This window comes from Scyliorhinus canicula, chromosome 1 (genome assembly GCF_902713615.1).
Source record: "Scyliorhinus canicula chromosome 1, sScyCan1.1, whole genome shotgun sequence".
In the NCBI taxonomy this organism is placed as follows: domain Eukaryota; kingdom Metazoa; phylum Chordata; class Chondrichthyes; order Carcharhiniformes; family Scyliorhinidae; genus Scyliorhinus; species Scyliorhinus canicula.
Genome location: NC_052146.1, coordinates 46,881,832 through 46,907,178, shown reverse-complemented (window position 1 = coordinate 46,907,178; position 25,347 = coordinate 46,881,832). Strand labels below are relative to the sequence as shown.

Below are 25,347 nucleotides of genomic sequence, written 5' to 3'. Positions count from 1 at the left end.
CCATCCAGCAAGACACCCACTGCAGTTGACAGGGCTCCTAACTGTGTCCGACCTATCTCCCATACCTCTGCTCTCACCCATTTCCCCCCACTCCCAGATCCAGGATAGGGCCCTCCTTGTCCTTACTTTTTACTCCACCAGTTCAACATTCAAAGAATCATCCTCCACCAGTTCTGCCAACTCCAGCGTGATGCTACCACGAGAAACATCTTCTCCTCATTCCTCCTGTCAGCACTTCGCAGGGACTGTTTACCGGGATACCCTGATCCATTCCTTCATCGCCCCCAACACCTCACCCTCTACCCATGGCAACTTCCTATACAATCGCAGAAGGTGTAACAACTGCCCATCTACTTGCTCTCTGCTACCATCCAAGGGCCCAAACACTCTTTTCAGATGAGGCAGTGTAGCACGGTAGCACAAGTGGATAGCACTGTGGCTTCACAGCGCCAGGGTACCAGGTTCGATTCCCCGCTGGGTCACTGTCTGTGCGGAGTCTGCACGTTCTCCCCGTGTCTGTCTGGGCTTCACCGGGTGCTCCGGTTTCCTCCCACAGTCCAAAGACGTGCAGGTTAGGTCGATTGGCCATGATAAATTTTCCTTAGTGATCAAAAAAAAGGTTAGGGGGGTTATTAGGTTACGGGGATAGGGTGGAAGTGAGGACTTCAGTGGGTTGGTGCAGACTCGATGGGCCGATTGGCGTCCTTCTGCACTGTATGGTCAATGTACAGTGTTTTGCGTGCATCTCCTTCAATCTGGTCCGTTGCATTTGCTGCTCCCAATGCGATCTACTCTACACTGGAGAGACTAAACGTAAACTGGGTGACTGCTTTGCAGAACATCTTTGCTCCGTCTGCAAGCAGGACCCAGACCTTCCTGTCGCTTGCCATTCTAACTCACCGTCCCGCTCTCATCACCTGATGCAATGTTCCAGTGAAGCCCAGCAAAAACTGGAGGAACTGCACCTCATCTTCCGATTAGGCACATTACAGCCTTCCAGCCTTAACATTGAGTTCAACAACTTCAGACTGTGAACTCTCTCATCTACCTTTACCCCATTTTTATTTCTTCCCTCATCATTGCCCTCCCTCTCCCCATCCCACCCCTCTTGGGCCATCTGTTCTGTGTTTCGACTTGTCCTTTGACAATCTCCTTACCTTTGTTCTGCTATTAACACATTCTAATCTCTTGATGTGCCACCATCAGCACCCTTCTTAGCCTTAATCACCTTCATTTACATTCCCTTTGTCTTGCTGTCCATGACATCTTTGTCAATCTCCACCTATCACTGGCCCTCTAGCCCGCTATCCAGTCCCACTGCTCCATGCCACGCCCTCAACAGTATAAATTTGTCCCTATGTCCAACTCTCTCTCGAGCTTTGACAAAGAGTCATCCAGACTTCAAACATTAGCTTCCTTCTCCCTCCACAGATGCTGTCAACCTACTGAGATTGTCCAGAATTTTCTGTTTTGGTTAAGCAAGAAAACTGTTGTTCTCAGACATGAACCTCTGTTATAAACCAGATATTTTTGTCAAATATACTGGTCAAGAATGCTCTGCAAAAAAAAATTGTTTTAATGTATGTATATCATATTTTAGCACCACGTATATTGTGCATTTGTTGCAACACTTCAACACAAGAGCAGCATATTAGAGTAAATGCCAAAGATCAATAATCAGAATCAGAATGACAGCTTTGTGAACACTTTCCACTAAAGGAGGAAGTGTATTTTCTATGGGGGTGGGATGGGGGTGGTGATAATGGCTCAGACATTTGTCAGCATGAGTACTCCTAATTAATGTGAATTGAATATCAATCCCGAATGCAATGTTCACCCAGAATCTAGGAATACCACTGGAATTCATAGAAGGTTGTTAGTTCAGAGAGTGCTTCGGTTTCTTCCCACAGGTCCCGAAAAATGTGCTGTTCGGTGAATTGGACATTCTGAATTCTCCCTCAGTGTACCCAAACAGGCGCCGGAGTGTGGCGACTCGGGGATTTTCACAGTAACTTCATTGCAATGTTAATGTAAACCTACTTGTGACACTAATAAATATTATTATTATTATTTAGCCTTGCTCAAATAACCATTCAAGCCTGATGGCAGAATATGATTTGCATCCACTCTTTGTTTATTGTATTGACCAAGTCCCGATGCAGACAAAGCAGTAGATGTACAGAAAAATAAAATAAAATAGAGGTGTAACCCTTGTTGCATTTCATTTCAAGCAACAACCACAACTTATTCTGAACAACAAAGCGCAAAGAGATAGGGAGGAAAGGGTGGCTAGGCAGAAGCTGGTCGACTCCATACTGGAGGTAGACCGTAAATACTCCGAGGCCCCGACCGTAGAGCTCCTGGCGAAGAGAAAAGAATTACAAAGGAACTTTGACCTGCTCTCCACCAGGAAAGCAGTGCACCAACTCCGCCAGGCATGCGGGGCCCTGTACGAACACGGAGACAAAGCCAGCCGCCTGTTGGCACACCAGCTGAGAAAGCAGGCAGCCAGCAGGGAAATTGTGCAAATCAGAGGTACCAGAGGCACGTGGGAAACAGAACCAGAGAGGATTAACGAAACCTTCAAGGCCTTCTACCAAGAGCTATACACCTCGGAGCCCCCAACGGGGAAGGCTGGGATGAACCGGTTTCTTGATGGACTGGACATACCAGTCGTGGGAGAGGGCAGAAAACGGGATCTGGAAGCACCACTAGCACTGGGAGAGATCATGGACAGCATTAGCTCCATGCAGGCGGGGAAGGCGCCGGGACCGGACGGATTCCCGGCGGACTTCTACAAAAAATTCGCGACAGCGCTGGCCCCGCACCTGCGGGAGATGTTCACAGACTCGCTAGCTAGGGGCACACTGCCACCCACGTTAGCACAGGCCTCAATCTCGCTGATACCTAAGAAAGACAAAGACCCAACGGAATGTGGGTCATACAGACCCATATCTCTGCTGAACGCAGACGCCAAAATACTGGCCAAAATCCTAGCCAAAAGGCTAGAAGACTGTGTACCTGAGGTGGTCACAGAGGACCAGACGGGCTTCGTCAAAGGTAGACAGCTTACCGCGAACATCAGGCGCCTGCTGAACGTGATAATGACCCCCTCCGGGGAGAGAACACAAAAGGTGATCGTCTCCCTGGACGCAGAAAAGGCCTTCGACAGAGTCGAATGGAAATACCTCATAGAGGTACTGGAGTGGTTCGGGCTTGGAACAGGGTTCACCGCTTGGGTAAAGCTCCTACACAACGCTCCCATGGCGAGTGTACGGACCAACAATACCAACTCCCAATACTTCCAGCTGCACAGGGGCACCAGACAAGGATGCCCACTGTCCCCGCTGCTGTTCGCACTAGCAATCGAACCGCTAGCAATCGCGCTCAGGGCAGCAAAAAATTGGAGGGGGATCCGAAGGGGAGGTAGAGAGCACAGAGTCTCACTCTATGCGGATGATCTGCTCCTCTATATCTCGGACCCACAAAGCAGCATGGACGGAATCATAGCGCTCCTGAAAGAGTTTGGAGCCTTCTCGGGCTACAAACTCAACATGAGCAAAAGTGAGATCTTCCCAGTACACCCGCAAGGGGGGGGGGGGGGGGGGGGGGGGGGCAGCGCTAAAGGGCCTGCCGTTCAAACAAGCCCGAAATAAATTCCGCTACCTGGGGATCCAAATAGCCCATGACTGGAAAGGGATCCACAAATGGAACCTTACCAGCCTGACGGAGGAAGTTAAAAAGGACCTGCAAAGATGGAACACACTCCCGCTCTCCCTCGCGGGGAGAGTCCAGACGATCAAAATGAACGTACTGCCCAGGTTCCTTTTCCTGTTAGATCCATTCCGATCTACATCCCCAAGGCCTTTTTCAAAGCGCTGGACAAACATATCATGGCGTTCGTATGGGGGGGTAAAAATGCGAGGATCCCAAAGAAGGTCATACAAAAAACAAAATCCAGGGGGGGGCTAGCCCTCCCGAATCTACAATTCTACCACTGGGCGGCAACAGCCGAGCGAGTAAGGGGATGGATCCAGGAGCCAGAAGCCGAGTGGGTGCGTGCGGAGGAGGCCTCCTGCATGGGAACCTCCCTCCGGGCCCTCGCCACGGCAGCACTCCCACCCAAAAAACACTCCACCAGCCCAGTGGTGACAGCCACCCTCCAATCCTGGAACCAACTGCGGCAGCAATTTGGCCTGTACAAAATGTCGGACAAGGCTCCCATCTGCAACAACCATAGGTTCAAACCAGCACTGACTGACGCCACCTTCAAAAGGTGGAGGCAGGACGGGGGGGACACTGACAGTCAGGGACCTATACACGGACGACAGGATCGCAACACTGGACGAACTGACAGAGAAATTCCAGCTAGCTGGGGGGAACGAGCTACGGTACCTGCAGCTCAAAACTTCCTACGAAAGGAGACAAGGACGTACCCACAACCGCCACGACAGACACTACTGGAAGACCTACTGGACGCAAGTATCCTAGAGAAAGGGAACTGTAGTGACATGTATGACCGACTGGTAGATAGGGACGACACCGTACTGGACGCAACAAGAAGGAAATGGGAGGACGACCTGGGGATGGAGATAGGGTGGGGACTCTGGAGCGAAGCACTGCATAGGGTCAACTCCACCTCCACGTGCACAAGGCTCAGCCTGACGCAACTAAAAGTGGTACATAGAGCCCACTTAACGAGAAACCGTATGAATAGGTTCTTCCCGGAGGTGGAGGACAAATGTGAGCGGTGCCAGAGAGGCCCGGCCAACCACGCCCACATGTTCTGGTCTTGCCCCAGACTTGTGGAGTACTGGACAGCCTTCTTCGAGGCTATGTCCAAAGTGGTGGGGGTGAGGGTGGAGCCATGCCCGATAGTGGCGGTCTTCGGGGTTTCAGGACCAGCCAGATCTATTCCTGGGGAGGAGGGCGGACGCCCTTGCCTTTGCCTCCCTGATTGCCCGCCGTAGAATCCTGTTTGGCTGGCGGTCAGCAGCACCACCCAGAGCTGCAGACTGGCTGTCCGACCTCTCGGAATCTCTCCAAATGGAGAAAATCAAATTCGCCATCCGAGGGTCGGACGACGGATTCCACAGAACGTGGGAGCCATTCATGCAACTGTTCCGGGACCTGTTTGTAGCCAACGTACATGAGGAAGAATAGTCGGGTGGCCAAGAACCAGGGGAAAATGGACGGGAATCGGGGGAAGGTAGCCGGGGGGGAGGGGGAGGGGGGGGGGGGGGGGGCTACGGGCTCGGTATGGGGGTTTGATGGCTAGCTAAGGCCCAAAACCAAACTATAAATAAATGCCTATAAACATGTGCCTCGGCCATATTGGGGAATGTAAAATATGTATGCTGGCTAAAGGGGGCGGCCACAATTATTGTTATGAAGATGCTTACCTGTAAATATTCATGTTAAATTTTTGTGTTTTCCTTTTTTTTTTCTCTCTCTCTAATAACTTGTAATTTGTCATATATAAAATATGAAAACTCAATAAAAAAACATTTATAAAAAAAAAAACTTATTCTGAACAAGACCATCTAAAGGAATGTATTTCCTTCAAAACAACAGATGCAAACTCTTTTCCAATTTGTCTCCTATAATTCCACTTCCAAATGGCTTTGCCTGACTGTCTCCCAATGTGGCCTTGTAAGCAATAGACATGAATCTTATACAGATTCTCCTGTTTCAACGAACATTAAACCGCATCAGCTAATGTTGCATTCTAAAGCAGTGTTTGTCAAACTTTTTTTCCGGGGACCCATTTTTACCAATCGGCCAACCTTCGGGATCCAACCCGGCCGACCTTCGGGATCCAACCCGGCCGACCTTCGCGACCCACGCCAGCCGACCTTCACGACCCACGCCGGCCGGCCTTCACGACCCATGCTGGCCGGCCTTCGCCACCCACGCCGGCCGTTCTTTGCGACCCACGCCGGCCGACCTTCACGACCCATGCTGGCCGGCCTTCGCCACCCACGCCGGCCGTTCTTTGCGACCCAAGTCAGCTGACCTTCGCGGCCTACGCTGGCTGACCTGTGTGACCCACCATTTTCTCTTACCTTGTTTGCTGCTGACAAAAATGGAGGAAATTTTGGCCCTTGTACACGCTCCTCCAATGGAACCTGTTGGATGAAGGTGAAGCCTTCCGGTATCGGAAAGTCCAATGTTCTGCATTTTTTTCCTGTAAAATGTTATCAAATAAACGTCCCCCGAACGTGTAAAAAAATAAATAAAATAAATTTAAAAAATAAAATAAAATGAATAAAATAAATGAATAAAATGAATAAAACCCCCCGAACTTGGAAAACAAAAATCTGCGACCGTTTAAAAAAACAGCGGCCGCACTGCACTGCGTGCCCGATCATCGGCGCGCATGCACATAGTTTTGCGCATGCCGCCGATGATCTGGCACAAATTCGCAGTGCGGCTGCATTTTGTTTAAACGATCGCAGCCATTTTGAAGGCCACTTGCAGCCGGCGTTATTAACAGCCGGCTTCTGCGGCTGCTTCGCGCAGATTTGCACGATCAGGAGTGCCGCAATGGATGGATCCGCGACCCTCCCGACACCCGTTGCGACCAACCCGCGGGTGCGCTCCCGAGTTTGACAATGCCTGTTCTAAAGCCCTTGGCATAAGCAACTTGTAAAATATTTCACTGAGTGAAAATAAATGAAAACAACTTTAATCACGTGAGATTAAATTGAATCCTAACCCTACCTGTATGTGTGTGAGCGAACTTAAATCACGTGGTAAGAAAGGTGACCCATCAGCAACATCCTCTCCCAAGTCAGTATGTCCAGGCACTAATTGAAGTGTGAATCACTCAAACCCTGCTCCTCTCGGAAGGGCATGTCATTCGTATGCCTGACACAGTGTCCCAAAGTAACTTGGAACTCACTTGCGACAGGAGACCAGCAATGGGCAGTGGAAACGCTTTGGGGATGTCCTCAAAGCATCTCCTGAAGAGCTCATACACCCTGTCTGACTCATATGAGTCTTTGGCTTGCGACGGACTACAATAGCAAAGGTTCATACGGGAAGACACCAAACACATTAAGAAACTTCTGTCGGTTACGCGCAGAGGCAAAGTTGAGACGTCACAGAGAGAACACAAACCTCCAGACAACTCATTTACCTGACCCTCCAAATATCAGCTGCCCCACATGTGGCAGAATCTGCAGAGTGAACATTGGACTTATCAGCCACCTCGGAACCAATTCAATCAGAGTGGAAGCAACATTTAAATGATTGATGTGATGCTGTCATTCTGAACCATATCTTGGGGGCAGGAGTCTCAGTCCTGCTGCATCCGTTTTCTAGTGCAGCGCGACACCGCCGGCAGTGGGATCCACCGTCCCGGCAGCTGGCCAATGTGCTTTCCCATTGTGGGCACCCCCACGCCATCGGGAAATCCGCGGGCGTGAGTGCACTGCCGGCGAAACAGAGGATCACGCCGACAGAGAATCTAGCCCTGGAAGAGTGGGGTATTTTGCAGAATATCCTACCCAAGCTAGGCTTTGCTCTTCAGCTGAAACGTTTTTGTGCCATAACCTCTTGGAAATGCGAGGTTTTAAAAAAAATTTAGAGTACCCAATTCATTTTTTCCAATTAAGGGGCAATTTAACGTTGCCAACCCATCTACCCTGCACATCTTTGGTTTGTGGGGGCAAAACCCACACAAACACAGGGAGAATATGCAAACTCCACATGGACAGTGATCCAGAACCTGGGACCTGGGTGCAAACCTGCTAACCACTGTGCCATTGTGCTGCCCTGGAAATGTGAGTTGATAACTGTGTGGCAAATGCAATGGGACATACATGACTTTAGGATTAAGGTTGGATGATGAGAAATAAAAAGAAAGGAAAAGAAAGTAGGCAAAAATTTTGCATTTCTTAAATCTTTAACAACTGTTTGCTACATGCTGGAATGAGATTGAACAGTTTAAATTGTTCGCTTTCTGGGTCAGAGTGGTTAATTGGCATTGTATTAACAATTGTCACATGGCAGCAAGTTCTTTAGAATAACAGAGAAACTAACACGAGATGTGGGACTGCATTTCCCAGCCGTGCATGCTGGTGGGATCTTCTAGACCCTGCCGACACTGCATCCCCACCGCGAGTTTCCTGGTGGCAAGAGCTGCATTCCGTTGGAAACCCCATTGACAACAGTGGGATCAGAAGATCCGGTTGCCGGCCAATCGCGGGCCGCTTCTGCCACTGTCAAACACGCAGCGGTTTGCGCGGGAAATCCCGCCCGTTATTTGTGAGAAACAAAGAGTAGAGAGGGGTAAATTGTTCGGCAATACTGGAGATTCACAACCCACAGCGTGGCCGCGATTCTCTGCAACCACGATGTGTGGGAGAATAGCGGGAGGTCCGCTCCCGCACCTCCCGCTATTCTCCCACCCCCCCAAAATGGCGTGTCCGGTTTTCCGAAACGCCACTTGGAGAAACGCGGCGTTTTTCACGGCGGCCCGCGATTCTCCGACTCCGAACCTCTCCAGGTTTCACGATGGCGTCGGGCCTTGCGGAGAATTCCGCCCCATATGTCTCAATCACTTGAACTTGCTGGCTGTAGTAATCCACGGGAGGTAGGAGTTCCGTCACCACACCAATATTTATTTACAATAACGATATTACAGGAGCAGCTACAAACAATGCTGCTAGCAGTCCAGTAAACTTAAGACTGGCTCACAAAGCCTACACAGGTGATTATATGGGGCCCCTCAATGAGCTATCATTGAGGGAGCTCATACTCCAATTGGCCAACCAATAAAGCCAATTGGAGTTCATTACACCCCTCCCCCCCCAAGGTCCGAGGAATTCCTGCCAGATGGCATTCCTCTGAGCTTCTTCCTGCTCCTCATGTCTGGGTCTGTCACCTCTGTGTCGTCCGCCGGATCGTTCTCCGAAGTGGGCGGGGTGTACCTTATAGGTGCCCGTCTTTCCTTGACGACCTCCTTGGAAGTTGTTCTTCCTCCTCCTCGGGGAGAGGTGTCGCGGCAGCCTCATCGAATGTGTCCATCTCCGACTCTGATGACTGGATGACGGGGTCTGGAGAAATTGCTCGGGGCTGGGGTGTGGGTATCCTTTCAGTCTGGGCTATCCCAGCTTGAGGCGGTCCTGCTTCGCCTGCCTCCAGGTGTGGTTCCGCTGCCCTTATTTGGTCTAGGTGTTTCTTCAGCAATTCCGTTACTTCTGGAAAGTTTTCATGTCCGGCGCATCGGGATAAGTCAGACTACGTATAATGGCGAAAGCAGAGGGTCCGCACGCCGACAGCAGGATAAGCCGTCTCCTTTCGTCCGTCAGTATATCATTTGCCTGGAAGAAGTAACACATTCTCTCCACATACTGGGACCAGTCCTCAATAGCCGGGTCGAATGCCTCTAACCTCCCAAAAAATGGCATTTTTAAAATGGCAAGGCTTACCCTCTGAGTGTGGCAGCTGGTCTCCGCAAAATTCGTAGTTTACCTCGTCGCCACTGTAGTAATCCACGGGAGGCAGGAGTTCCGTCACCACACCAATATTTATTTACAATAACGATGTTACAGGAGCAGCTACAAACAGTGCTGCTAGCAGTCCAGTCAACTTAAGACTGGCTCACAAAGCCTACACAGGTGATTATATGGGCCCCCTCAATGAGCTATCATTGAGGGAGCTCATACTCCAATTGGCCAACCAATAAAGCCAATTGGAGTTCATTACACTGGCCAATTTGCATATTGCTAACAATGTGCTTTATTAACACACCATTATTTTCTAGCAAGGTTTGGCAAACTATATTTAAACGTCAGTTCCCCAACCCCCACCCCTCCCTGATTTAAAACGGAAAAGGCTACATCATTTTCTTTAGGACATCAACATTGTGTGCTGTGTATCAGGTTCTAAATGACAAACTACCGAGAACTGACAAATGATCAGTTTGAACTCTATTTAGTTCTGATCGATTCAGATTAGTGTCATTATTGTGTTGGAAAATTGAGATAATGCTTTCAGCTACATTTCCTAATTCCTATCAGTTCATAATTTCTGTACTTAATTAGATCATGGGATGATCAAATTATACTGGTCCTTTTCAGTGCTTGTTTGACAGTTGTGTCGCTTTAAACGCGCCCCCCCTCGATTTTTTTCCACAGAGTAGATTAAATCAACTATCTCAACTAATACTGTTTTACTGGACTGACAAAATCGTAGGTGACCAGAATATTGCCTTTGTCCTGCGATCTGTTGTCTGGATTAGGAGCCCACTGGGAGTGATGTTGATCTTTGACAGAGACTCCAGGATCTTCTCTCTGATGCTGCTTTATACTGTCTGAGGATTTATATTTGTGAAATGGTTGTGAGACTACTCTGAATTGTGACAGCTGAAAGATCTTTATGAGAAAGTAATAGGAACAAACTGTGTAAAGCATAAAAAACTCAATTGCTTTTCATTTATCAGCTCACATGGGAACTCTAAACCTTATGTGACAGGCATTTTTAATAGGCAGCTCAATACCGATTACAGCGCTCGGTGCGATAAAAGACCCGACCATGTCATGGTCAGTTTTAGCTTGTCTGGTTGTATAATAGCGCAGCGATCAAAAACAAGATTCTGGCTTCTTTTACATTTCAACCAGGGTACCACTAGAGTTGACATTTAGTTGACATTACCACTATGGATGACATTTCTCTCTCTTTCTCCCTGCTGCTTTTGGACCTGCATGGCGTGGCCAACAATTGAACATTGGTCAGAAGGCCCAATACCAGAGATCCTTGTCCCAAAAATCTATCTTTGTAATTTTCCTCTCTATTGATGGGTGTGGCCAGAAATGACTGCCGTGTCCTCCCTTTGTCAGATATAAATGTTAAGTGGGTAAGCGGGGCTTACTGTAGAACTCCATTTTTCTAGGAGGAAAATGCTATTAAGCAATTGGGTAGGAATTTTCCACCCCCACCCCACAGTGTGTTTGTTACAGCGGAGGCAGCTGCTGTTGACCGGGGGTAGAGTCTTCTGGCTCTGCCACTGTCCATGGGGTTTTCCATTATTCACACCCTCCGGCACCAGGGAACCCATGGCGGGGCGGGCACCATCAGTGAGACTGGAAAGATCCAGCTGGCAGGAGTGGCCAGAAAATCCCACCCGTTGATTTTGCTTGTCATGTTCTCAAGATGTCTCCAAATGCCTCGGAGCGAATAAATTATTTTTTGAAGTGTTGTCGCTATTACGATGTATGAAAATTAGTGGGCAATTGATTGTACACAGCAAGGTCCCACAGACAGCAGTGAGTTAAATGATGACCTGCTGACAATGAGGTCTCCCCAAAACCTATTGAAGATATCGCGATCTGGATCTTATCTTCACTGGGTTTGATCCAGATTTGCATATTCAAATGTGCAGTTAGGCTCACTTGAATATATCTACGCCTGAGTATCACAAGGAGCGGGATTGAATGCCCATGCCTCGGATACCTTGCCATGGCACCATTTAGCACTGGTTTCCACAAACGTGGATTAGGCGTGCACTTGGGGGGTCTCCAAGGTGACCAGAGGCCCCCAGGTATTCTGCTTCTTGGCAGGGTGATACCCTGGCACGCCTGATGCCACCTGGGAACCTTGGCCGTGCCACCCTGGAACCCTGACACTCTGGCATGCTGATAGTGCAAATCTGGCACTGCCCAATGCCAGGTTTGCACCAATGTGCCCAGGTGCCTGTTTGCCCATGCCGGGGATCGGACCCAGGGGTGCCTTGCCCTTATGAGTTGAGATGAGGTAACTTGGCACCCAGATTAGCTGTGCCTCAACCTTGAATCTTGAATGTAATCATACATGACAATAATGGGGATATTTTTCTCTGCACACAAGGGGCTGGATTCTCCCCTACCCGGCGTGACGGAGGGTGCCGGCATAGGGGAGTGGCGCCAACCACTCAGGGGGCGAAGGCGGGAAGCGGCGTTATTTCCGCTCCCGCAGGTTTTTGAATTCTCCCGCCGGTCATAAACCGGCGTTGTGCAAATCCCGCCGGCAGCCTGTGAAAACAGCTGGCGCCGGCGGGATTTCATTTTTTTTAAACTTACCTCAAATCTCCGGCCCGGATGGGCCGAAGTCCCGCCGCTGGGAGGCCTTCTCCCGCCGCCGAGGTTTAAACCACCTCTGGAACGGCGGGCTCAGCGGCGCGAGCAGGCCCCTGGGGTCCTGGGGGGGCGGGGGGCGATCGGACCGGGGGGGGGGTGCCCCCACGGAGGCCTGGCCCACGATCAGGGCCCCCCGCTCACTCCGCGGGGCAGTGCCGTGGGGGCACTCTTTCTCCTTCCGCGCCGCCACGGCCTCCGCCATGGCGGACGCGGAGGAGAACCCCGCATGCGCCGGCAGTGACAGCACCCTGGCACTTCTAATGCCAACTTGGCACCCTGGCAGTGCCCCTGCCAGTTGGCAGTGCCACTGGGTAACTTGGCTGTGCCAGGCTGGCACCCAGGTGGCACTACCAGGGTGCCAGGCTGGCATTAGAAGTGCCAGGGTGCTACCATGCCCAGGCGGCAAGCACCTGGGGCCTCCAATCCTCTGGGAGATCCCCTTGAGTGTCGTTCCATCTGGTCCCTGTTCATGAGACCAAAACTGAACGGTTCTCACAAAAGGTCTCGAAGACAAAGGGAGTGGTTCCCAATGCCTTGGTTACCTCAGGGAACTGCATATTCGAGTGACACTAGCTGGCTTCTCTAATATTCAGATTTGCCAAAAAATTATCCCGCCAACCACTTCCTCCCTAACAGCACGGTGCGTGTTCCTACAAGTGGACTGAAGCGGCTCAAGAAGGCTGCACACCACTCCCTTCTCAAGAGCAATTAGCGATGGGAAATAAATGTTGCTCTCGCCAGCAACATGCATATCCCATGAACATATAGAAAACAAATAGCACATTCATTAATGTTAGACAGCACTCCTTTAATTTAAAACAATAATTTTGTTCAAATTGATCAATTCTCCAAGGCAACTAAAATCTCACATTGGCTCTTAAGGAACTCCTGATGGACAATGGAACCTCATTTCAGAGATTTGGTGTGAGAGCCATTCATCAGAATCAGTGCGTGCATGGCACCTGCGAGATTTTGGGCTCTCTTGTAAGATCCATACCACACGGCAGCTCCCCCTTAAGTAAAGCTCTCTGCAAGCATTATCACAGATAAATGTTTAGAATTTGGGATGAAAAATAGTGAACTGCCACATTGTTCCAATAAAGTCTTGCACAGGAAGGTGGGAATCATTTTTTGGGTAGTGAATCAACATGTATGTCTAATTAGACAATAGATTAATAATGCTTAATAATGAATTAACCTTTCCATCAGGGGAGTCACATGTTTAATCTTACTTAGTATTCGATCTTTGTTGTCTGTTGCTTTCCTCACTGCGAAAGGCCCATATTGAAAGCTTCTCTAATGGAATAATGTTTTATTTACTGCAAGATGCTTATTGAGTTGAGTTGCATTTCACACCTATAGTAACATCTGACAGAAGAGCTGTCAACTGAAAGAGTTGAGTGTTAAATGATTGTGCAACAACACTGTCATGTATTCATGGGAGAAATCATTATAAGCAACCAAGATAACTTAATCATTGAAGTAAATATCTAATGTGTTCTATTTTTAAGGAAATCAAGGCACATTATTCATATTTCTTTATGTTTCTTGTTTATCCCCAGCTGTAGAAAGTCGTGCAATCATGGGAAATGTGGAGGGTGCACAAAAATTTTCTTCTCTCCCAGTCTATCTACCAGTGAACTATCGAATACATAAAGCTGGAAGTTCATTTTTGCTAAAAGAAGCCAATCAGGATATCATGCGGAATTCTAGTTTACAGTTCCGTGTGGAGCCTTTCTTCATCCATGAAACGAAGACAGCTCCTGTAGTCAATGCCAGTTATGGACCTTATGCTGTGGAACAAGTTGTCCCCAGGGCCCTCTTACAGCCTTCTAATGCGTTCAGCATGGTCGATAGATTCACTTTCAACTGGAAAATCAAAGCGAATATTATTGATGATAAAGTTTACTCCAATCGACCAATAGTACAGATTTTGTTTTACATCGCAGGTCGAGACTGGGATGATTACAGTGTTAATGATAACCTGCCATGTATCCGGGTGTACGCATTTCGGGAAACGAGGGAAGTCAGAAACAGTTGCCGCCTGAAAGGAGATCTTGGGTTGTGTATTGTGGAGCTGGAACTTCTACCATCTTGGTTCAATCCTCCCACTGTGGTGCCTGGCCGTAAAAAGATAGCTGATCAGTCTGAGGGAACTCCAGTGGAACTTTATTACATGGTGCAGGGTACCGATGAAGATGGGGACTGTGATTTGGAGGAGTCACGAAAGGGCAACGCTATCCGACCTGGCCGCAATGATGTTGATGAAACACTCCAGTCTCTGCAACGTATTGGAAGTGTCCGGCTTCGCCAAGGATCTGGGAACCCGCAGAGAACGGAAATGAGACTGGACAGCAACATTGTCGTCTCAGTTTTACGAAGACCTGTCAAGCAAGGCGAAGTTGTCACTTTTTATGTATCTCTGGCCAGCAGCTCAACAGTGGAACATTTCACACTAAGGTAGGTCGTACTTTGGTTAATGTTTGCACGATAGTTATTGATTAATAATTGTTGCATTAATTGTGTTAAAATGAGAGTATATCTGATAAATATGTTTTTATTGGCTTGGTATTGCGTGAAACTACTGAAATCTGAGCCAGAAATTTTCACATTAAATTCCGCATTTTGTCCTGAAATGTATTTGTTTTCGAGTCATAGAATTTACAGTGCAGAAGGAGGCCATGGAAAGAGCACCCTACTTAAACCCACACCTCCACCCTATCCCCGTAACCCAGTAACCCCACCTAACCTTCTTGGATACTAAGGGCAATTTAGCATCATCAATTCACCTAACCTGCACATCTTTGGACTATGGGAGGAAACCGGAGCATCCGGAGGAAACTCATGCAGACAATGGGAGAAAGTGCAGACTCCACACAGACAGCCGCCTGAGGTCGGAATTGAACCCGGGTCCCTGAAGTTGTGAGACAGCAGTACTAACCACTCTGTCACCATGCCGCCCCTGCAGGGCCCCAATTGGTGCCTCGACAAAAGCAGCACAATTCTTCTCATTAATTTTGTTGAGTCCTTTTTGCAGCGGCAAGTGAAGGTGGGTTGGGTGGTCTTTTGCCTTGCCTAAGTGATCTGCAGACAAAAAATTGAGAACCACTGTAGTCGGATATACTCAGCCTAATGTGGCCTAAATGTTTCAAATTAATATTTGAGTTGCATTTGGGGAAGAAATGTGACAGTCATGACATCCTTGAAAAATAATATTTCCAATGAAGTATACAACTATCCCTTTGGTCAAGGGAAATAGTCAATAGAAAATGTATGAATACGTAAAGTCAAGCTGATGTTTTAACCAAATGATGTAATATATTTATGATGTAACTACACAGTGGAGTGCACTGCACTATGCTGGCATCTGTGGAAGTTACATTGCACACAAAAGGTTTCACAATGACTGCCGATTTTGCTGTGTTGTTTGATGGAGGAAAGTTCACTGGTGCTGCACGTGGCTCAAAATATTGAATTTGGAATGTCCAACTAGTTCTGAGTCAATCTACATTGGAGGTGAATATTCCTCTCATTGTATGGAGTTTCCATTTTATTGCCACTACTCTTGATTTGAAACAAACCCTGATTTACAACTGTGAATATTATTGGGCTAGCACCTATAAATATTGAGCTAGCATCTATAAAATGTTGCATTTCCCAACCTAACATTCTTAGGCACCTGGGGACCTCTGCTAAGAATGCCTATATTTATTTCTGACTAAAATCCTGAGGGTTCCATTAACAGTAATGTTAAACTTTTCATAATTGTGGGTAGGTACCGGAGCAATAGGTCAGAAGGTGAAAGCATTGAGGGAGAACTAGGGAATAGGGCCAGTATGGCTCTGAGGAAGAGCAGACAGGGAGATGTTGCTGAAAACAGTGGGTCTGGTGGCCTGAAGTGCATATGTTTTAATGCATAAAGTATTACGGGTAAGGCAGATGAACTTAGAGCTTGGATTAGTTCTTGGAACTATGATGTTGTTGCCATTACAGAGACCTGGTTGAGGGAAGGACAGGATTGGCAGCTAAACGTTCCAGGATTTAGATGTTTCAGGAGGGATGAGGGGGATGTAAAAGGGGTGGAGGAGTTGCGCTACTGGTTAGGGAGAATATCACAGCTGTACTACGGGAGGGCACCTCAGAGGGCAGCGAGGCTATATGGGTAGAGATCGGGAATAAGAAGGGTGCAGTCACAATGTTGGGGGTTTATTACAGGCCTCCCAACAGCCAGCGGGAGATAGAGGAGCAGATAGGTCGACAGATTTTGGAAATGAGTAAAAACACCAGGGTTGTTGTGATGGGAGACTTCAACTTCCCCAATATTGACTGGGACTCACTTAGTGCTAGGGGCCTGGACTGGGCAGAGTTTGTAAGGAGCATCCAGGAGGGCTTCTTAAAACAATATGTAGACAGTCCAACTCGGGAAGGGGCTGTAGTGGACCTGGTATTGGGGAATGAGCCCGGCCAGGTGGTAGATGTTTCAGTAGGGGAGCATTTCGGAAACAGTGACCACAATTCAGTAAGTTTTAAAGTGCTGGTGGACAAGGATAAGTGTGGTCCAAGAGTGAATGTGCTAAATTAGGGGAAAGCTAATTATAACAATGTTAGGCGGGAACTGAAGAACCTAGATTGGGAGAAGATGTTTGAGGGTAAATCAACATCTGACATGTGGGAGGCTTTCGAATGTCAGTTGAAAGGAATTCAGGACCGGCATGTTCCTGTGCAGAAGAAGGATAAATGCGGCAAATTTCGGGAACCTTGGATAACGAGAGATATTGTAGGCCTCGTCAAAAAGAAAAAGGAGGCATTTGTCAGGGCTAGAAGGCTGGGAACAGACGAAGCCTGTGTAGAATATAAAGAAAGTAGGAAGGAACTTAAGCAAGGAGTCAGAAGGCCTAGAAGAGGTCATGAAAAGTCATTGGTAAATAGGGTTACGGAAAATCCCAAGGCTTTTTACACGTCCATAAAAGCAAGAAGGTAGCCAGGGAAAGGGTTGGCCCACTGAAGGATAGGCAAGGGAATCTATGTGTGGAGCCAGAGGAAATGGTACTAAATGAATACTTTGCATCAGTATTCACCAAAGAGAAGGAATTGGTGGATGTTGAGTCTGGAGAAGGGTGTGTAGATAGCCTGGGTCACATTGAGATCCAAAAAGACGAGGTGTTGGGCGTCTTGAAAAATATTAAGGTAGATACATCCCCAGGGCCGGATGGGATCTACCCCAGAATACTGAAGGAGGCTAGAGAGGAAATTGCTGAAGCCTTGACAGAAATCTTTGGATCCTCACTGTCTTCAGGTGATGTCCCGGAGGACTGGAGAATAGCCAATGTTGTTCCTTTGTTTAAGAAGTGGAGCAAGGATAATCCAGGGAACAATAGGCCGGTGAGCCTTACGTCAGTGGTAGGGAAATTACTGGAGAGAATTCTTCGAGACAGTATCTATTCCCATTTGGAAGCAAATGGACGTATTAGTGAGAGGCAGCATGGTTTTGTGAAGGGGAGGTTGTGTCTCACTAACTTGATAGAGTTTTTTGAAGAGGTCACAAAGATGATTGATGCAGGTAGGGCAGTGGATGTTGTCTATATGGACTTCAGTAAGGCGTTTTACAAGGTCCCTCTTGGTAGACTGGTACAAAACGTGAAGTCACACGGGATCAGGGGTGAGCTGGCAAGGTGGATACAGAACTGGCTAGGTCATAGAAGGCAGAGAGTAGCAATGGAAGGGTACTTTTCTAATGGGAGGGCTGTGACTAGTGGTGTTCCGCAGGGATCAGTGCTGGGACCTTTGCTGTTTGTAGTATTTATAAATGATTTGGAGAAAAATGTAACTGGTCTGATTAGTAAGTTTGCAGGCGACAGAAAGGTAGGTGGAATTGCGGATAGCGATGAGGACTGTCAGAAGATACAGCAAGATTTAAATCATTTGGAGACTTGGGGGGAGAGATGGCAGATGGAGTTTAATCTGGACAAATGTGAGGTAATGCATTTTGGAAGGTCTAATGCAGGTAGGGAATATACAGTGAATGGTAGAACCTTCAAGAGTACTGACAGTCAGCGACATCTTGATGTACAGGCCCACAGGTCACTGAAAAGGGCAACACAGGTGGAGAAGGTAGTCAAGAAGGCATACGGCATGCTTGCCTTCATTGGCCGGGGCATCAAGTATAAGAATTGGCAAGTCATGTTGCAGCTGTATAGAACCTTAGTTAGGCCACACTTGGAGTACAGTGTTCAATTCTGGTCACCATACTACCGGAAGGATGTGGAGGCTTTAGCAAGGGTGCAGAAGAGATTTACCAGGATGTTGCCTGGTATGGAGGGCATTAGCTATGAGGAGAGGTTGAATAAACTCGGTTTGTTCTCACTGGAACGATGGAAGTTGAGGGCCGACTTGATAGAGGTCTACAAAGGTATGAGAGGCATAGACAGAGTGGATAGTCAGAGGCTTTTTCCCCAGGGTAGAGGGGGTCAATTACTAGGGGGCATAGGTTTAAGGTGCGAGGGGCAAGGTTTAGAGGAGGTGTACGAGGCAAGTTTTTTACACAGAGGGTTGTGGGTGCCTGGAACTCGCTGCCGCAGGAGGTGGTAGAAGCAGGGACGATAGTGACATTTAAGGGGCATCTTGACAAATACATGAATAGGATGGGAATAGAGGGATACGGACCCAGGAACTGTAGAAGATTTTAGATTAGACGGGCAGCATGGTCGGCATGGGCTTGGAGGGCCGAAGGGCCTGTTCCTGTGCTGTATTTTTCTTTATCTCACATTGTAAATTCTAAATCTTACAGGTTTTTGTAAAGGATTTCAAATTTTATCATTCTGTGCGTCTTCACGATTACAATGCTTGATCTTTGAGAATAACATATGGCTAATTCACAAGTCTGCTGCAAACTAGCAGTGTCACAGGCAATTGCATTGGACTGTTGATCAGATAATTCTCTAATCTTGTCCTTCTAAGATTTTTTGATCATGTCCACAGACAGCTTAACCTTGAGAAGTGGACAAATGAGCCTCCAGTAGTTAAAGAAATGACACCCAGAATAGCACATGAGAAAACTGTAATCAGTAACTGGAAGCTTTGATGCCATGCTTTTAAGGTTTTGCAGAAGCTTTGAAACCTTCTTAGGCTAGGGTCAGTGGTGGGATAATCTGCTCGGCATCAGCTCAGTCTCAAAGACAAAGATGTAGCTAAAGCTGGCTATATAAGCAGCTGAGGAATTTCCTTTCCAAATAAGACCCAACCACTTGAATCAGCTAGTTCCAAATTATAACAGAGGGACATTGACGACATTGCTACTGCCTGATCCTTTCGATCATCATTACTTTTTTTTGGTTCTAACCTTTCCATCATGAAGTTTGTAACACAATCAGGGATAGTTTCCTCAATTCAATTGTGTTAGCAAATGAGCTAAAGTGAGTGAAACATTTGGTGTCTTTTTCAAACTCATGTTGACTTCCTCACTGACATTGGTCATTAGTATGTTAGCCACATAATATCACCTCAGAAGTACCCTCAGAAGTACTAAGGGGGCACGGTAGCATGGTGGTTAGCACAGTTGCTTCACAGCTCCAGGGTCCAGGTTCTATTCCCGGCTTGGGTCACTGTTTGTGCGGAGTCTGCATGTTCTCCCCGTGTCTGCGTGGGTTTCCTCCGGGTGCTCCGGTTTCCTCCCACAGTCCAAAGATGTGAGGTTAGGTGAGTTGGCCATGATAAATTGCCCGTAGTGTCCTAAAAGGTTGGATGGGGTTACTGGGTTATGGGGATAGGGTTGGGGTGTGTGCTTAGGTAGGGTACTCTAGGGCTGGTGCAGACTCAATGGGCCGAATGGCTTCCTTCTGCACTGTAAATTCTATGAATACTGACATTCCAACCCAGTCCTAGACACGCTGTTTAAGAGTTTCAATGATTTTTAATTGGAATTGGTTTGATGGGAAGCAGAATTAATCTGCATTTGAGATGCAGTATTTGCGACAAGTTCATTAAAAAAAATATGGAGCAGGATTCTTCATTCCCCACTGCTAAGATCGGGAATCCCGACTGGCCGGAGAATGGAACTTCGACAGAAAAACGGGACCTGATCAGCGCCTGGGTCCGACCCATCCCAATCTACCCACCACACACTGGCAAGAAAATACAAAATAGTGATCTGCGTGCATTAGCCTGCAATAAATGGGCTGGAGGCCCGATTCTGGGAGTCGAACACGTGGAAATGAATTTTGTAAGTCCAGGGTTAAAAGTTATGCCACTCTTGACCCACAAGGAATCCTTATATAATCCCTACAATACAGAAAGAGGCCATTCAGTCCATTGAGTCTGTACCGACCCACCAAAAGAGTATCCTACCTAGGCCCACTCCACCCTCCATCCCCATAATCCTACCCAACCTGCGCATCTTTTAACACTAAGAGGCAATTTAGCATGGCCAATCCACCGAACCTGCACACCTTTGGACTGTGGGAAGGAAACTAGAGTACCCGGAGAAAACCCACGCAGACATGGGGAGAAAGTGCAAACTCCAAAGAGTTGCCCATGGCCAGAATTGCACCCGGGTCCCTCGCCCTGTGAGGCAGCAGTGCTAGCCACCTTCCGAATGGGCAACTCACCAGGTACCATTCCCCTGCCTTCTGCCCGTAATACTGCACATTTTTCCTTTTCAAATAAACAACCCAGTCCCCGCTTGAGTGCTGCGATTGACCAGGCCTCCACCACATTCTCAGACAGTACATCCCAAACCCTAGCAACTCACTATCAAAAAAACGTTTCTCCCCATCTCACTTTTGCTTCTTTTACTAATTACGTTAAATCTGTCCCCTCTCATTCTTGATCCTTTCACAAATTGGAATAGCTTCTCCCTATCTACCCGGCCGAGTGTGCAACGAGCAGTGAGTGGAGTTGGCAGTTCGGTAAGTGTGAGAGTTTAAGGGTTTAATCGCTTCCCATGGAATCTAGTACTAATTGCTATTAGTTCTTTGATAACATCCACTGTTTAATAGGTTTCAAATTCAAAAGGGTAGACTGGAGTGAATAAAGGATTCAGTTCTTCTCATTCCCTCTGACTCACTGGGATTTCCAGCCACTAATTGTTTAAAAGACAAAAATAGGGTTAAAATGGAGACATTTGCCTCCTTAATAGATTTTAATGACTAACCTGTCTCCTTAGAATGGACTGGTTGCCTGCACCACCTCGCCGATCTCTGTTAAAATGAGAAGTGGGCAGATTGTGATTAGATTTGGGAAATTTTATATTTCTTTTCCTTGGGGTTAATTTTGTCAATGGATTCACGTGCAAGATAGGTTTAAAAGTAATCTTTAAAAGACAATGTTCATCTCGTCTGCTTACAGATATATTGTCAGATGTGGGTATTTGCTTCTTTTTGGCAGGTGACAGTTATGTGTCATAAGATAAAACCCTCATCTCCACTCTTTTGTATTCTACCCTCTCTGCCCCACGTTGTTCTGCTTCTCTTCCACACAACAATTCATCTTTATCGTTCTTACTAGAGAGGGGGAAACCTATAAAATTCTAAGAGGATTAGACAGGACAGAGGCAGGAGGTGAACCAATGGTGCGTGTGTCCATAATCAGGGGTCGCCGTCTGAGGATACGGGGGAGGCCATTTAGGACAGAGATGAGGAGAAATTTCTCCACCGAGAGAGTGGTGAGCCTGTGGAATCCGTTACCACAGGAAGCAGTTGAGGCCAAAATAGCCGGGTTCTTAATCCTGAGATTAACTGTTGATGCCAGGGCAGGATTAGTGGAGTTCTACGACAGCAAAACTGGTGCTGCACCTGGACCAATTCCCCGATCGTTGAGGGGCTAGCACCGGCGCAACATGGAACACAATTGATTCCAATGGAAAGTGATGTTGGATTCGCTGGTGGTCACGATTGGCACTCGAGAGGCTGACAAGCTGCAGCCGCTTATGGTCACTCCACAGCCCGCACTCACTCATTCCAGCCACAAGATGGCACTTGTCGCATTCGAAAGTGCCCATCTTGTTGATGGGTCAGCTGGGGCCAGAGGGTACCTAGGAGGTGAGGGGTGGGGGGTTACCCATAAGGCTCATGGCACTACGTTCACAGTGGTCAGTCAGCAGCATGCGCAGCTGCATGGCTGCCTTTCCGGCTGCAGAAATGGTGTTCCGCGGCTGTCCACTCCTCCCCCACAGCCCACCTCCTCGCCACGCCCTGCTACTCCCCCCCGCCCCCGGCCCTTGCAGAAGTCCCCCGGCCAATGGCACAACTGTCAGCACACTATGGCGATGTTGGATACTTTCCTTACCCCCCACTCCTCCCCCACAGCCCACCTCCTCGCCACGCCCTGCTACTCCCCCCCCCCCCCCCCACTCTCCCCCTCAGCAGCCACGACGCTTGTTTCCTGAATTTTGAAAGTGCAAGTCCCCCCCCGGTGGGGAATCGCCGAGTCCCAGAGAACACGGGTCAGGCCTGCTAATGATATGCCAACAGAGTTTGCTGTAAGTGCGACGAAGAACACATTGACGGTGCTGTCGAGGCGCCGGAGAATTGCAATTTGCGTGAACCTGGTGCCCGCCACAATTTCGGTGACAAAACCAATTCTCCACCTAATCGCCTTTCCCGATTCCGGCATTGGCCAACGGAGAATCCTTCCCTGAATGTTTTCAAGAAGCAGCACGGGCAACACGGTAGCATAGTGGTTAACACAGTTGCTTCACAGCTCCAGGGTCCCGGGTTCAATTCCCGGCTGGGTGACTGTGCGGAGTCCGCACGTTCTCCCCGTGTCTGCGTGTTTTTCCTCCGGGTGCTCTGGTTTCCTCTCACAGTCCAAAGATGCTGGTGGATTGGCCATGCTAAATTGCCCTTAGTGTCCAAAACATGTTAAGTGGGGTTTACTGGGATAGGGAAGATACGTGGGCTTCAGGAGGATGCTCTTTGTAAGAGCTGGTGCAGACTCGATGGGCCGAATGGCCTTCTTCTGCACTGTAAATTCTATGAAGTAGTTAGATATAGTATTTGGGATCAAAGGAGATGGGGGGGGGAACGCGGGATCAAGCTATTGAGTTGGATGATCAGCCATGGTGATAATGAACAGCGGAGCATCCTCCTATTTTCTATGTTTCATTGTTTAACATCTTTTACTGCGTTATTGGAGTGCGTGCACTGAGCATTTTGAAACTGGTCTTCTGGGTGACGAAATTGCATTAAAAAAATAACAGAGCACTTGTAACTTATTTCTTGAAATTCTACGTTTGTACTGGAATAGTTCCAGTAAATGCACTTTGGATATCCGGACAGAATACTCAGTATTTACACCCTGACAGCCCAGTCACATCACACACTTGCTCGGGAAAAACAGTGGCATTGACATTAGTTGCTACACCCTCTATTGCCTGGAGGCAGATCAAAGACTGAGATTAGGACGAAAACAAACGTCCGTTTACACCCCGCTGTTGTTGATACCGTATGCCAGCAACCCTCAACTCACATGGAGGTGTGGAGTTTAACTTTGCACGTCTCTCGTGTTTGGTACTGTTCTATAGACTGGTTCCTCGTGGACAATTTAAAAGCAAAAAACGTGTAGATTTCGGGGAACTGAAACAAATAAAGCCGAAATAATGATAAGGGGCATTAAGCGAGCGTAGCACTCTTGGAAAAAGAGGATAAATTAACATTTAAACTGTAACTCTTCCTCAGAACTGGAAGAAGGAAAAATCAACAGCATTTATATTGGAACAGACATTAGAGAGGACAGGTGGAATGAGCGGTGACACTCCAAAGAAACACAGGGGATGTTACAAGTCTGAAATAATATCAACACCAAATCTTGGGAAGAAACACAATAAAATAAATTGAAGACAAAAGAAGAACAAAGAACATGTGATTAGATGAGATGACGCAGGGGATAAGTGAGGTATAACAATAAAACAGGAGAAGCTGGTGAGGTAGAACATTGATCTAAGGTGAACGAACAAACCAGCCTCTCACCACATCAACCAGTTGCACGTTTGTTGCCTCTCATAGGAATTAGGAGCAGATGTTGGCAATTCAGCCCGTTGAGCCTCCTCCGCCATTCAATCAGATCATGGCTGATCTCGTCCTGGTCTCAAATCCACCTCCTGCCTGTTGCCCATATCCCTTTAACCCATTTAAAAAAAATCAGAAATATATCTATCTCCTTCTTAAAACCATTTAATGGCTCAGATTCCATTGCAGTATGGGGCAGCGAGTTCCACAAATTCACCACCCTCTGCGAGAAGAAGCTCCTCTTCCTCTCAGTTTGAAATCTATCTCCTCTCCACCTTTATCCATGACTTCTCACTCGAGATTGCCCCACAAGGGGGAAATTTGGTCTATGTTTACTTTATCAATCCCATTGAGTATGTTATACACCTCGATTAGATCCCCTCTCATCCTTCTAAACTCCAGTGAGTATAAGCTCAAACTATTTGCTCTCTCCTCATACGTCAACCCTTTCATCCCCGGAATCAATCTGTTGAACCTCTCTGAACTGCCTCCACTTAGTGTTATAGCTCAGTGGGCTAGACAGCTGTTTGTAATGCAGAACAAGACCAGCAGCGCAGGGTTCAATTCCCGGACCAGCCTCCCCGAACAGGCGCCGGAATGTGGTGACTAAGGGCTTTTCACAGTAATTTCATTGAAGCCTATGTGTGACCATAAGCAATTACTATATTATCCAATTCCACCACATCCTTCTTCAAAAAAGTGGACCAAAACTGGACACAGTGCTCTAGATCTGGTATCACCAACACCCTATACAATTGCAAAAACAGTTTTATTTCTTTTTATTATGCTTTCTCCTCTTTTATGTTAAAACTGTTTTGATCATTCCACCACCTCTTTTGAGTACATTACTGAATTTTACTCTCACCTCCTCCTGGATGTGTTTATTTGTTTATGTTTTGTTTTATCCTTTCCTTTAACCTCATGTTCTGTTCAAATGTTAATCCTGATGATGGGTGGGTTACACCCCAAATGTCAGCTCGTTATTTCTCTCTGCAGTTTCTGGTTGATCTGCTCAGCATTTCAATTTGTTTCGAGCTCACAGTGTCCTGACTTTAAGCATTATGGGCTGGATACTCCGCAGCCCCGGGCCAAAATCATGTTTGGCATGGGGGCGGAGAATCCAATTTCACGCTGAAATCGGACCCGGTGCCGGTCCGGTGATTCTCTGGGACCCGAGAATCGGCGTGTCCGCGGAGTCTTCCGCAACGGGGGGGGGGGGGGGG

At 47.6% G+C, this 25,347-nt stretch overlaps 1 protein-coding gene across 1 annotated transcript in view; it reads left to right on the top strand.

Annotated features, from left to right (window-relative positions):
* The window catches only part of LOC119962282 (transmembrane protein 132C-like), a 1,347,532-nt gene that overhangs the window by 350,728 nt on the left and 971,457 nt on the right, over window positions 1–25,347 (top strand). The window contains exon 2 of the mRNA XM_038790273.1: window positions 13,685–14,582. Coding sequence (XP_038646201.1) covers window positions 13,685–14,582 — 898 coding nt within the window. The remainder of the gene's footprint in view (window positions 1–13,684; window positions 14,583–25,347) is intronic.